Source organism: Zonotrichia albicollis, chromosome W (genome assembly GCF_047830755.1).
Source record: "Zonotrichia albicollis isolate bZonAlb1 chromosome W, bZonAlb1.hap1, whole genome shotgun sequence".
NCBI lineage: Eukaryota > Metazoa > Chordata > Aves > Passeriformes > Passerellidae > Zonotrichia > Zonotrichia albicollis.
This window is the reverse complement of record NC_133859.1, coordinates 12,538,157-12,552,170: the sequence shown is the minus strand read 5'-3', so window position 1 is coordinate 12,552,170 and position 14,014 is coordinate 12,538,157. Positions and strand designations below refer to the sequence as shown.

The 14,014-nt window shown below is 44.7% G+C and overlaps 1 protein-coding gene across 6 annotated transcripts in view; it reads left to right on the top strand.

Annotated features, from left to right (window-relative positions):
- The window catches only part of LOC141726957 (zinc finger protein 131-like), a 49,527-nt gene that overhangs the window by 17,828 nt on the left and 17,685 nt on the right, over positions 1-14,014 (top strand). For all 6 annotated transcript variants that reach the window (XM_074532081.1, XM_074532085.1, XM_074532084.1 and 3 more), the window contains one exon: positions 11,732-11,862. In XM_074532081.1, coding sequence (XP_074388182.1) covers positions 11,732-11,862 — 131 coding nt within the window. The remainder of the gene's footprint in view (positions 1-11,731; positions 11,863-14,014) is intronic.

Genomic DNA, 14,014 nt, shown 5'->3' with positions numbered 1-14,014 from the left:
GTCCGGTGAGGCATGGTGCCAGTCCCAGGTGGCACCACATGTGCTGGCTCTGGGCTCCTGAACAACAGGGAAGTGGTGCCAGGAAGAAAAAGAGAGGGCAACAATGTTTCAAGTCAGATGTACTCACTTTGTCTCCTTGTGGCCACCACCTCAATCCCAAACCAGAAGAAAGCGAGAGAGCCCCAAGCCCCACCCCCAACCCCCCTAGGTTCCAGGCCAAGCTTACACCTCTCACGATATCCACTGAGCCATGGAAAACCTGGTCAGCAAGGCTTTTAAAAAAGCCTGCACCGAAACAGGGGCTCTCCCCACCCCCAGCCCCACACACATCCAGTCCCTTGCCTTAAAGATACAGCAACCATTTTTTGGGCACAAAGCAGAGGATCAGGAAATATACAATCGTAATAACTCACTCCAAGACAGAAAGATGCTCCATCCCTCTGATCATCTTGGTGCCTCCTCTGAACTTGCTCTAACAGGTCTATGTCCTTTCTGTGCTGGGGACCCTAGAGCTGGAGGCAGAACTGCAGGTAGGGTCTTACCAGAGCAGAGGGGAAGAATTCCCTCCTCCCCTGCTGCCCACACTGTGGAATCAGCCCAGCACACAGGATTTCTGGGTGCCAGTGCACACAGCCAGGGCATGTCCATATAGCTTATATATCTGAGCTGATGTCATATGGTATGGAATATCCCTTTGGCCAATTTGGGTTAGCTGGCCTGGTTGTGTCCCCTCCCAGGATCTTGCCCACTCCCATCCCCTTTGATGGGGGAAGGAATATCAGAGGGACAGCGCTGCTCAGCAGTAGCAAAAACACTGGTCTGTTATCAACACCCTTCCAGCTACCAATGCAAAGCATAGCACTGTAAGGGCTATGAACTTTACCTTGGTCAGACCCAATACAATCTCTACCCCTTATTCCATACCATTTGCGTCATGCTCAGATCCCATATAATATATATGATCTCATTACTAGGATGCTTAAACTATCTCTACACCAAACATACATTTTATTAACAACTATTGCCTATCCTTTCACATCCCTCCAGGTGGTCTCCATTCCATCAGGATGTGGGGTCAGGACAGGAAAAATAGTACACTTGATGGTTCATGGTTAGACACTGCCACCATCCCTGTTCATCATCGCATTCTTCTTGCTCCTTGCAAAATTCATTCTTTGTCAGTTCATGTCCCTCCTGCTGCTTTACCTTTTGTAACATGCAACTTACACTATAGGTTATTCTTACTCAAAGGTTGAATCTCCTTGAGGTACACACCGAGTCTTCCCATCCTCCCGCATCACCCACCAAGTACACCCAGGTCCTTGGGCAAAGACAATCCCACAAATGGGTTTGCCTTTTCCCATGGGGGAAGAAATCCACACTGACTTCCCCAGCCACTTCCCTGTGTGTAGTGCAGGGACTTTGTCTCCTCCCACAGTGTCTAAGGGCTTAGTTTGGGCAGGACGAGGGCAGTTAGCAGATCCCCTAGTGTTGACTAACCAAGTGGCTTCTGCCAAGTTTGCATCCCAGTGCTTCCATGTCCTCATTACCTAACACCCCTAACACAGTTTTTAGCGGCCCGTTATAGCTTTCAATCTTCCCAGAGGCCTGTGGATGATAGGGAATGTTATATATCCACTTAATTCCATGTCTCTTTGCCTAGGAGTTTATAAGATTATTTTGAAAATTAGTCCCATTGTCTGACCAAATTCTGTCTGGGGTTCCATGTCACCACAAAATGTGTCTTTCAAGACCTGAAATCATGTTCTGGGTGGTGGCATGGTTTACTGGGTACATTTCCAGCCAGCCAGTTGTGGCCTCTACCATGGTGAGGATATAACTCTTGCCTTGGTGTGTCCTTGGCAATGGCCCAATGTAATCAATTTGCCAGGCTTCGCCATACTGGAAGCCCAGTAACGCACTCCACTCCAAGAAGGCTTCACTTGTGTGGCTCGCTTGACAGCAGCATGTTTCACACTGATGGATAACCTGTGAAATAGCCTCCATGTTCAGGTCTACCCCTCGATCATGAGCTCATCTATGTTGCATCCCTTCCAAGATGCCCTGATGTTTCAGAGGCCCATAGGGCTATAAATAGCTCACCCTTTCTTTCCAAATCTAGGTCCACCTGAGCTATTCCGATTTTGGTGGCCTTATCTACCCGTTTGTTGTTTTGATGCTCCTCAGTGGCACAACTTCTGAGCATCTACATGATGTACTTTCAGAGTTATGTTTTCTATTTGTGCAGCAATGTCCTGCCATAATGCAGCAGCTCAGATGGGTTTACCCCTGCATTGCCAATTGCTTTTCTTCCACTGCTGCAGCCATCTCCATAGGGCATTAACCACCATCCAGGAGTCTGTATAAAGTATGGCCCACTTTTCTCTCTCAGCAATCTCTCGGGCTAGTTGAATGGCTTTCACCTCTGCAAATGGTCTTGATTTACCTTCCCCTTCAGCAGCCTAAATGACTTGTTGTGTACAACTTCACCCAGCGGTTTTCCACTTCTGATGGTTTTCTATCACTCGGCAGGATCCATCAGTAAATAAAGCATAGCTTCTTTTGCTTTCTGGTAACTCATTATATGGTGGTGCTTCTTGGGCACAAGTCACCTTCTCAGGCAATGCTCCAAAATGTCTGGCTTCTGGCCAATGCAAAATCTCTTCTAGGATTCCTGGGAAATTGGGTTTTCCCATTTGGGCTCATTGTGTAATTAATGCTACCCACTTACTCCATGTAACGCTGGTTGCATGATGTCTTGAGGGAATGTTTCCTTTGAACATCCAGTGTAGCATGGGCAATTGTGATGCCAAGAGGAGACACATTTCTGTCCAAACAACTTCTGAGGCGGCTTGAACCCCCTCGTAAGCTGCTATTATCTCTTTTTCAGTTGGAGTATAGTGGGCTTCTGATCCTTGATAATTCCAGCTCCAAAACCCTAGTGGTCGACCTCAGGTTTCTCCTGCGGTTCTTTGCCAGAGGCTTCAGGTGAGGCCCTGCTCCCCAGCTGCAGTGGAGAGTATATTTTGCTCATCTGGTTCTGTCCGAACAGGCCCAAGAGCTACTGCACAGGCTATTTCCTGTCTGATCTGCTCAAAAGCCTGTTGTTGGTCAAGGCCCCACTCGAAGTGGTTCTTCTTCTGGGTCACTTGATAGAGGGGGCCCACAAGCTGACTATAACCTGGAATGTGCATTCTCCAGAACCCCACAAACCCCAGGAAAGCTTGTGTTTCCTTGTTATTAGCTGGTGGAGACATAGTTGCAATTTTGTCAACCACCTCTGTAGGCACATGGCAGCATCCATCCTGCCATTTTGTTCCCAAGGACTGCATCTCCTGTGCAGGTTCCTTTGCCTTACTTTGTTTTATGGCAAGACCAGCTTTAAAAAGAATTTGGATCATTTTATTTTCTCTCTCAAAAACTTCTGCTATATCACCCCACACAATGATATCATCAATATATTGTAGGTGCTCTCGAGCTCCACCCTGTTCCAGAGCAGTCTGGATCAGGCCATGGCAGATGATGGGACTGTGTTTCTACCCTTGGGACAGTCAGTTCCAGGTGTATTGGACACCCCTCCAGGTAAAAGCAAATTGTGGTCTGCACTCTGACATCAGAGGGACTGAGAAAAATGCATTTGCAATGTCAGTTGTGGCATACCATTTGGCTGGTTTTGACTCCACCTCATATTGGAGTTCCAACATGTCTGGTACAACAGCACTTATAGGTGGCGTGACTTTGTTCAGACCCCAATAGTCTACTGTCAGCCTCCATTCCCCATTTGACTTCCGCACAGGCCATATGGGGCTGTTGAAGGGTGAGCAGGTTCTGCTGATTACTCCTTGGCTCTCCAGTCGACAAATTAGTTCATGGATAGGAGTTAAAGAGTCTCAGTTTGTGTGACATTGCCACTGATGCACTGTCCTGGTAGCAATTGGTACTTGTTGGTCTTCCACCTGCAGCAATCCTACAGTGAAGGGATCTTCTGAGAGGGCAGACAGGGTAGATAACTGTTTCATCTTCTCTGTATTCACTGTAGCTATACCCAAAGCCCATCAATAGCCTTTTGGATCCTTGAAGTACCCTCTCCTGAGGTAATCGATGCCAAGGATACAAGGGGCCTCTGGGCCAATCACAATGGGATGCTTTTGCCATCTGTCCCCTGTTAAGCTCACCTCAGCCTCTATTACAGACAACTCTTGGCATCCCCCTGTCATTCCAGAGATCCAGATAGGTTCTGCACTCTTGTGCCTTGATGGCATCAGTGCACCAGTATCTACTAAAGCTTTATACTTCTGTGGATCGGATGTGCCAGGCCATCAAATCCACAAAGTCCAGTATATCCAGTCATCTCTTTCTGCCTCCTGGCCGAAGGCAGGGACCCTCTATTCCTGTTCCTGGTCAGAGTATTCACTATCTGACCTTTACAATGCTAGATCAGAAGTGCCCTCATCAGGGCTGTAGGAAATGGTTTTAGTTCTCTTATATCTGGGAGATGGCTGATTGTCTTCTGGTCTCTCTGTGTCAACTACACTGACTGTCTTCTTGGGTGGCCCCTTCTTAACAGGTCTTTTCCCTCTCAGTTCATGGACACGGGCTTTCAGCTTAAAGGTGGGTTCACCATCCCACTTCCTCATGTCCTCCCCCGGTCACGCAGAAAGAACCAGAGTTCATTACATGGCCTGTTCTTGGGGCTTCCCTTCCCTCTGACCGGGGTTGGATAGGACTGATCTCTTGGGCTGCCCCTAAAAGTTGGGGTACTGGCTCATCGGGATGAGGGAGTAGCCAGAGTTTCTTCTACATTTCGGAGCCAGGAGGACGCCACCTCTACAGTTGGTGTATCCATTTGCGGATAATACAGTGATACCAATCTGCTGGAATATGATGCAGGGGCACCTTGAACCACCTTCCTCCACATGGCCAGTGTTCAAGGGTGTTGCCTTCTGATACAAGGCAGGCGACCTGGTTCGGAGAGACAGCACGGCGACCCAAACTCTCCAGGGTCGCTCGGGCCAAAGAGCACGCAGACACCAATGTGGTGGACGGTCAAAGGCCTTTATTATCTCTTCTCGTGGGGTTTTATAATCTAGGGTTTTCTACGTCATGGGGGGTCTGTCTTTTACCATCTATGGTTAGTAAGGGGTGGAAATTTACTGGGTAGGGGTGGAAAGTTACCAGCATCTGGTTTAGGGGGCTGCATTCCTATGTTAATTTTCTTATCTAAGGGAACAGGGGCCCTGTCTTCCCGTAACATTGCGAGATCTTCCGAACGCCTGACCCTGTCTACCACACAAGGGACATCCTCTGGATCTTTAGAAACACTGTCATTCTTTAGATCACTATAGATGATTTCCAGCACTGCTAGTTCTCTCAAGTTCTGGCTATCTTCATCTGTAGTGGTCCACTTCCCTGGGGATTTCACAAGTTCTTCCTTACATGGATATCTTGCCCTCACACTTGAGAAAAGCCATTTCCAAAAGCTGCAAATGGCTCCTTCCTTTCCAATTCATCTTTCAATTTCCCGCGGGCAAAACGACAGGGGCAGTAGCTTCTCCTTCCTGGTGCCCCACCTGAAAAAAGGCATTAAATAGTGCCAACGCTGCAGCGGCTGCCACTGCCCATGTGGTGTCAGCGGGGTCGCGTGGCCGACGGCAAAAACATGGTGGACGACTCCCTGATGCGGAACCTGGACGAAATCAACTTCTTGGCACTGCAGGATCCTGCAGGAATCTTTGAATTAGTGAAACTTGTTGGTAATGGTACCCACAAGCAGCAATTTTTCTTCTAGTCAGAGAAGAGGAGGAAGTGAGGACATATGAGGAAGAAACACGGCAGCACCAAGGTTAGTGGAAAAGAAAGAGGGGTAGGAGGTGCTCCAAGCATCGGAGCCGAAATTCCTCTACAAGCCATAGTGAGGACTGTGGTGAAACAAACTGTCTCCCTGTAATGCATGTCGTCCATGAGAGATGCAGAATCCACTCTCAGCTCATGAGAAAAGTGCTCACGCTGGAGTGGGTGGATACCAGAGAAAGCTGTTATCTAGTAAGAAACCTGAATAAAGAGAGAGGGGCCCCTGCTTCCAGAGATAGAGTAAAAAGACCCTTGCTTCCAAACTAGAGCAACCTAGCCTTAAAAGACTGCACCCCATGGACAAGTGACGCACACCACAACAGTTTTGGGAAGACAGTTTGCCCACAGGAGGGGCCCCATGGCATAGCAAAGACTCATCTCCCTGAGTGAACAAAAAAAAGATCTCAAATGACAAACTGACCAAGACCCCCATGCCCTGTCTCCCTGCGCTATTGGTGGAAAAGAGAGAAGGACTAGGGGGAAAAAGTGTTTTAAAGGCTTATTTTACATCTCATCCTCCTCTGACTGTTAATAATAAATTTACTTTATACCATTAAATTTGAACCTGTGTTGCCCTTAGAGTGTTTTTCTCACAGTCCTTATGTCAACTCATGAACCCTTTGTTAATTTTTTTCCCTCTCCTCTGCCCAACTGTAGCAAGAAAAGGTAAGTGAATGACTTTCGTGGGTACCTGGTGTTTGGCCAGTGTCAAACCACAACCATCCAACCACTTTGTTACCCATCTAAGAGTCCACCCATTGATTCTCTCTCTCCAATTTACAGAGAAAGATGTTGTGGGGGCTCCATTTCAAAGGCTTTACAGAAGTCCACAGAAAGGACATCTCTAGCCTTTCCCTTGTCCACTGGTGGAGTCACTCCATCAGAGGAGGCCACTGGGTTGGTCAGGCAGAACTTGCCCTTGGTGAAGCCATGCTGGTTGTCCTGATCACCTCCCTGCCCTCCATGTGCCTTTGCAGAACTTTCCTGGAGGATCTGTTCCATGATTTTCCCAGGCACAGAGGTAAAGCTGACAGAGCAGTGATTCCCAGGGTCCTTTCCAGATGGGCTCCATCTCTCTGTTAAGGGTAGAAGGTTTTTAGCTTGTGAACTGGCAGAACTTGTGTAGAGGGCTTTAAAATAGGTTTGAAGGAGGAAGGGGATGCTGTTGGGCTGTCTGGAAGCAGGCCCAAGGGTGGTAAGCCTGAGATAGTGAAATCAGCAGCCCAGCTGAGGTGTATGTATACTAATGCACACAGCATGGGTAACAAACAAGAAGAGCTGGAGGCCATGGTGCAACAGCAGAGCTATGATGTAATTGCCATCATGGAAACGTGGTGGCGTGACTTGCATGGCTGGAGTGATGCACTGGATGGCTACAAGCTCTTCAGAAGAGATAGGAAAGGGAGAAGAGGTGGAGGGGTGGCCCTTTATATTAGGGAGGCTGTGGATGCCATAGGTATTGAAACTAATAATGATGACGTTGAATGCCTATGGGTAAGAATTAGGGGGAAGGCTAATAAGGCTGACATCCTACTGGGAGTCTTATCATCCACCCAACCAGGAAGACGTGGTGGACAATTCATTCTATAAGCAGCTAGAGAATGTTTCTGGATCATCAGCCCTTGTTCTTGTTGGCAATTTCAACCTGCCGGACATTTGCTGGGAACTCAATATAGCTGAAAAAAGGCAGTCCAGGAAATTTTTGGAGTTTGCGGAGGACAACTTTTTGTTGCAGCTGGTGGGTGAGCCCACCAGGGGAGGGACTATGTTAGATCTGCTGTTTGCAAATAGACATGGGTTGGTGGGAAATGTGATGGTTGAGGCCGCTAGGGGCATAGTGACCATGAAATTATAAAATTCTCAATATTTGATGAAGTCAAGAGGAACATTAATAAGACTTTTCCATTGGACTTTTGGAGGACAGACTTTGGCCTGTTCAGGAGACTTATTCAGAGAGTTCCTTGGGAAGTAGTCCTTAAAAACAAAGGAGTTCAGGAAGGGTGGGCATGTTTCAAAATGGAGCTCTTGAGGGTGCAGGAACAGACTGTCCCTGTGTGCCAAAAGATGAGTCGACAAGGCAAATGTCCAGCCTGGGTAGGCAAGGAGATTTTGGAGGAACTCAGGAATAAAAAACCCTATTATCTTTGAAAGGAGGGTCAGGTCTCTCAGGTAGTATTTCAGAGGGTTGCTAGAGTATGTAAAAAAAAAATTAGGCTAAAACTCAGTTTCAACTTAAAATGTTGACTTTTGTAAAGGATAATAAAAAAACGTTTTTATAAATATATTAATGGTAAAAGGAAGAGAAATACTTACCTTTGTTCTTTATTAGATACAGAAGGGAACTTTGTAACTGCAGATGAGGAGAAGGCAGAGGTGCTTAACGCCTTCTTTAACTCAGTTTTTAGTGAGAAGGCTTGCCTTTACAGGATAACTGTCCTCTTGGGTTGTTCGATGATATCAGGGAGCAGAATGGTCCCCCCATTATCCAAGAGGAGGCAGCCAGAGAACTGCTGAGCTGCTTGGACAATCATAAATCCTTGGGGCCAGATGGGATCCATCCCAGGGTGATGAGGGAGCTGGCAGATGACCTTGCAAAGCCACTCTTCATCATTTACCAGCAGTTCTGGCTCACTGGTGAGGTTCCAGATGACTGGAAGCTGGCCAATGTGACACCCATTCATAAAAAGGGTGGGAAGGAGGATCCTGGCAATTATAGGCCAGTTAGCCTGACCTCTATACCAGGTAAGGCTATGGAATGGTTTATATTGTGTCATCACACAGAACTTACAGGATGGCCAGGGTATCAGACCCAGCCAGCATGGGTTTAGGAGAGGTAGGTCATGTTAGACCAACCTGATCTCCTTTTATGAACAAGTGACCCACCTGGTGGATGCAGGAAAGGCTGTTGATTTTGTGTACCTGGACTTCAGCAAGGCCTTTGATACTGTCTCCAACAGCATACTCCTGGAGAAGCTGGCAGCCCACGGCTTGGACAGGAGCACTCTTCGATGGGTTAGGAACTGGCTGGGTGGCCAGGCCCAGAGAGTGCTGGTGAACGGTGCTGCATCCAGCTGGCAGCCAGTCACCAGTGGTGTCCTTCAGGAGTCTGTGCTGGGACCAGTTCTGTTTAATATCTTCATTGATTACATGGATGAAGGGATTGAGTCTTTCATTAGTAAGTTTGCGAGTGACACTAAGCTGGGATCATGTCTCAATCTGTTGGAGGGTAGGAGGGCTCTGCAGAGAGACTTGAAACGGTTGAATGGATGGGCAGAGTCTAACAGGATGAAGTTTAATAAATCCCAGTGCTGAGTCCTGCATTTTGGCCACAATAACCCCCTGCAACGCTGTAGGCTGGGGACAGTGTGGCTGGACAGTGCTCAGGCGGAAAAGGACCTGGGGGCACTGGTCGACAGCTGGCTGAACAAGAGCCAGCAGTGTGTCCTGGCTGCCAAGAAGGCCAATGGCATCCTGGCCTGTATCAGGAATAGTGTGGCCAGCAGGACCAGGGAGGTCATCCTTCCCCTATATTTGGCACTGGTGAGGTCACACCTTGAGTACTGTGTCCAGTTCTGGGCCCCTCAGTTTAGGAAGGATGTTGAGATGCTTGAGCACATCCAGAGGAGGGCAATGAGGTTGGTGAGGGGCTTGGAACACAAGCCCTGTGAGGAACGACTGAGGGAGCTGGGGTCGTTTAGCCTGGATAAAAGGAGACTCAGAGGTGACCTTATCACTCTCTACAACTTCCTGAAAGGTGGTTGTAGTCAGGTGGGGTTTGGTCTCTTTCACCAGGCAGCAACTCACAGAACCAGAGGACACAGTCTCGAGCTGCATCAAGGGAAATATAGGTTGGATATTAGGAAAATTTTTTTACAGAAAGGGTGATAAAGTTCTGGAATGGTCTGCCCGGAGAGGTGGTGGAATCACTATCCCTGAATGTGTTTTAAAAAAGAGTGGATGTGGCACTTGGTGCCATTGTTTAGTTGAGATGTTAGGGCATGGGTTGGACTCAATGATCTTGAAGGTCTTTTCCAACCTAGTCATTCGGTGAATTCTGTGAATTCTACCCTTTTTAAAGATGGGGACAATGTTTCTCTTTTTCCAGTCACCTGAGACTTCACCTGACTGTCATGGCTTTTCAAATATCGTGGAGAGTTGCTTGGCAACTACATCAGCCAATTCTCTCAGGACTCTGGGATGCATTTTATCAGGTCCCGTGGACTTATGTGCATTCAGGTTCCTCAGGTGGTCATGAGCCTGATCTTAGAGTGGGAAGGACTTTGCTCCCCCAGTCCCCATCCTGCTGTCCATCCATTCGACAGGTGTGGGAAGAGAGATTGGCATTGAAGATTGAGTCAAAATAGTTGAGTACCTCAACCTTCTCTTTGTCTATTGTTGCCAGTTTTCCAGCCCTGTTTATCGGGGGCTAATACTTTATTTGACCTTCCTTTTCTGTCTGACAGACCTGTAGAAGCTCTTCCTGTTATTCTTTGTGTCCCTTGCCAGGTTCAGTTCAAGTTTCACCTTGGCCTTCCTCATCTCATCTCTACCACAACCAAACTCCATCTCTATACTCTTCTCAGGATAGCTGTTCTTGTTCCCACTACCTGTGCATTTCATTCTTTCCCTTTAGTTTGACCAGCAGTTCCCCACTCAGCCATGCCAGTCTCTTGCCTTCCTTCTCCTGTTTTTTACTCCTGGAGATCACCTCCTGGGTCATTCTTTAGGCTCACCAATGTATTTGGTTGCTCGTGCAATGTCTGTGATTTTTGATCTGCGAGACAGATGGTAGTTCAGCATACTCTGCATTACCTGTATGAAAGTTTCCAAAAGTATAGCCTTTTTTAAGCATTAAGGGGAATGTTCCCTCCATTTAATGTTTTTCTGTGGTCTTTGAGTGTATAAGTGAGAATTATGGGCTACTTATGGATTTCCTTTGAAAAGTTAGATGGTGCTGAATATCTTTATTTCTCAAAATACAGGTTTATTTGCTTTCTGTCTCAGTTGTCAATAATTACTATATCCCTAAAAATGAAGGCTTTTAAACTGAATTGAGCTAGAATAGATTCTTGTTACTCAGTGAAATGTCTCAGCATCTTTTGGAGTTCATTAAATAGTTTGTTTCATTAGTGATGTTGGTATCAGTACCTCCACAGATTAATTATCAGACTTAGAAGAAACACACTGATACTAATTTTTTGTACTTTAATTTCCTTGAATTTCATTGTATTTCTGCATGATGAAATTAGTAAACAGAGACAGCAGCTGCTCTTTGTTACTATTTGAAATGGTAATAACAGTATACTACTTTGAATTAAAATTTCTGGGCTTGGTTTGTTTTAATACCAATGCATTTTTACTTCATGGTCATTCTGTGCCAACTTCTTTTTCTGGAGCTTAGTTTCAGCTCTCAAGCATAAGTTGTCATTGTTCTTGAAAATAAAACTTTGTATTATTTAAATACCTCCTTCTTTAATGTGTCACTTTGTATATACCAATGTTGAGTCTTTAACTGTTATTATCAGGTGAAAAGAGAGAAATAGCTCCTATTTCTTTAAGATATTTCATCAGAATAATAGCCTAACTTTCATAAAAACCTGCATATACCTTAAATGACACTGGGAATTGTTACTTTATCATGTCTGTGGGTTTTATTTTGTTTTGTCCAGTTTGTTTTGTTTTTATAAATGAGAGTTATGACTCCACATTAAGTTTTTGCAATTTTATTTACATAAAGTTTACATAGAATGTCTTTTTCTTCTGTAGAATAGTCCAGTTGGCCACATCTTTACAGCATATTTATCAACCTACACAAAAGGAAGAGCTGACCAAAAACTGGCTGGTTTTATACACTTACAAATCCCCGTGTTTGTCTTAACAGGTGAAAAACCATTTGAATGTCCAAACTGCCATGAGCATTTTGCTAGGAATAGTACACTCAAATGTCATCTGACAGCCTGTCAGTCTGGAGCTGGAGCTAAAAAGGGAAGAAAGAAGCTTTACGAATGTCAGGTGGGTAATAGAAGTAGCAGAGTTTGAGGCTAGACACCTTCCTGTGCTGAGGGAGGGAGTGTGAGAGTACTGAGCAGGAAAGGCATAGAGAGTGGACTTTTGTATCCAAGAACTATTTTTAGCAAAATAAATTATAAAGGCTGCATTCAACCATGACATGAAGGTAAATTCTTATATCTAAGTAGTTCCATTTAAAATATGAAATTACTGATATGGAGCTTCATAATAGTTAATCAGTTAGATTCTTGTGAGTAGGTAAGTGTTCATCTGCATCTTACTAATCTTTCTGCTTCTTGATGCACAGACCTAGGCCTTTCCTGCTTGTGAGCATGCTTCACTAAAGTCCAAAATACAAAGTACTATTTTATTTCCTGTGATGGTAGCTCTGTAGTCAGAGAGAGAGAAAGCTACAGCTAAGTTTTCCTAGAATCAGCCTGAGAAGCTTTAGGGAGCTGGAGATAAACATTGATAGCAAAATATTAAAACAACCTGCAGGTGGTGTTTTTCTCATAAGATTGTTTACAAATGGGGGTGTCATGTTAATTAGCCAAACAGGTGAAATGTATTGATTAAATGACCAATCAGGTCCACCCATAGCAAACTAAGCTATAAAAGAAGAGAGGATGAAATAAACAAGGGATTTGCGACTTTGCCTTCTGATTGAACTGTGTGCCATCTCTGACTCAATGGTGACAATTTCCTAAATTTTTTTCTGTTTAATACCAATATACTGACTGGCTAGAAAGTCATTTCAACTTATGATGACAATCTGTAATGTCTTTTAAGCAAATATAAATGCTGTAGCTGGATAGCTAGGGTACTTGGTTACTATGCAACTGACATGTGAAAAGCTGTTCAGAAGACTATTACTTGGCTTTTAAAAGTTGATTCTGAAAAGCTAGAAAATATGAGAGCTGAGGTTGGTTGTAGCATTTTTATTTGCCATTTTGCTGCCCCACTGCTGTGACAGTCTCAAATAAGGCTCTCACCTTATTCAGCTCACAGAATTGCTGTGGTTTGAGGTTAAATTGGGTCATATAGTAAAGAAAAGTGTTGAATATTGGCGTTATTTTGAAAAAAAGAGTGATCTTATTCAAAGAAAGCAGCAAATACTGCAGGAGGTGAATAAATTCCTCATTTAATCCAAGTTTCCCTGATGCTGTGGCATTGCTTAGTTGTTATACTTGACTAAAGTTAATTCTTGGGAGCATGCCTTTGTCTTAAAAGATAAGTTTGTTTTGAACATGAGAACTAGTATATAATGCAAAATTGTACCTAGTAGCTTCACTGAAGATACTATTTTGTCTTGGTGAGCCTTTGGTTTAATTACTTCACCTTGTAGTTTTCTCTTACAGATAACTGAATGTGGGTTAAGTGCTATTTCAGCCCTCAGCAACTACAAGAATTCTTGCATAAATTCTTGATTTATTTTTCTGTTTAAAACTGAATTTGAATGGTGTTCAATAAATAAAATCTTAGCTCACTGAACAAGAAAGAAAAAACAAAATTGCACTTGCTTGATGAGCACTTTGGATGCTCTTCAGTGAATGCCATGAGAACTGAATTAGGCGCCACATGGCAAGAACAGTAATTATGTGCTTGGGCATTACTGATAATAATTACCTTTATGTATGACTAATTAATTTTGAGTACTTATCTATAAGGGTAGTATTTTAAGAAGTCTGTGTGTGCAACTTCTTTCTAAAGCATGAGTCATGGGGACACACATATACAAAAAGCATGTTGCTAGCATCACAAATGTGATTTTAAGATTTCAACAGCAAAATGGAGATATTCAGCTCCATTACACAGACCCATTCCTTGAGTTAATCCCTGTCAGATACTCCATCATTCTTTTGTGCTGTTGCTGTACATTGAGGAGATGGAACATTCTGTTTCCAAATTATTTGCCAACAGTGAAGGGGTTCCAACAGTGAAATGCATGTTCTTTGCTTCTTTCTGAAGCCAAGAGCACTTGTATGGACAGAAACTCCTGACCCCGTTTCTTTACTCCAAGCCTGATTCTACCCCACTCTTCTCTCTTCTACCCTGGCACCTCATTCATTTCTGCAGTCTTTGCGTATTGTTTTCAAGCTACTTACCTCACTGCCAGCTGAAGGGAAGTGTGCTCATGTGCTTTATGAAAATAGTA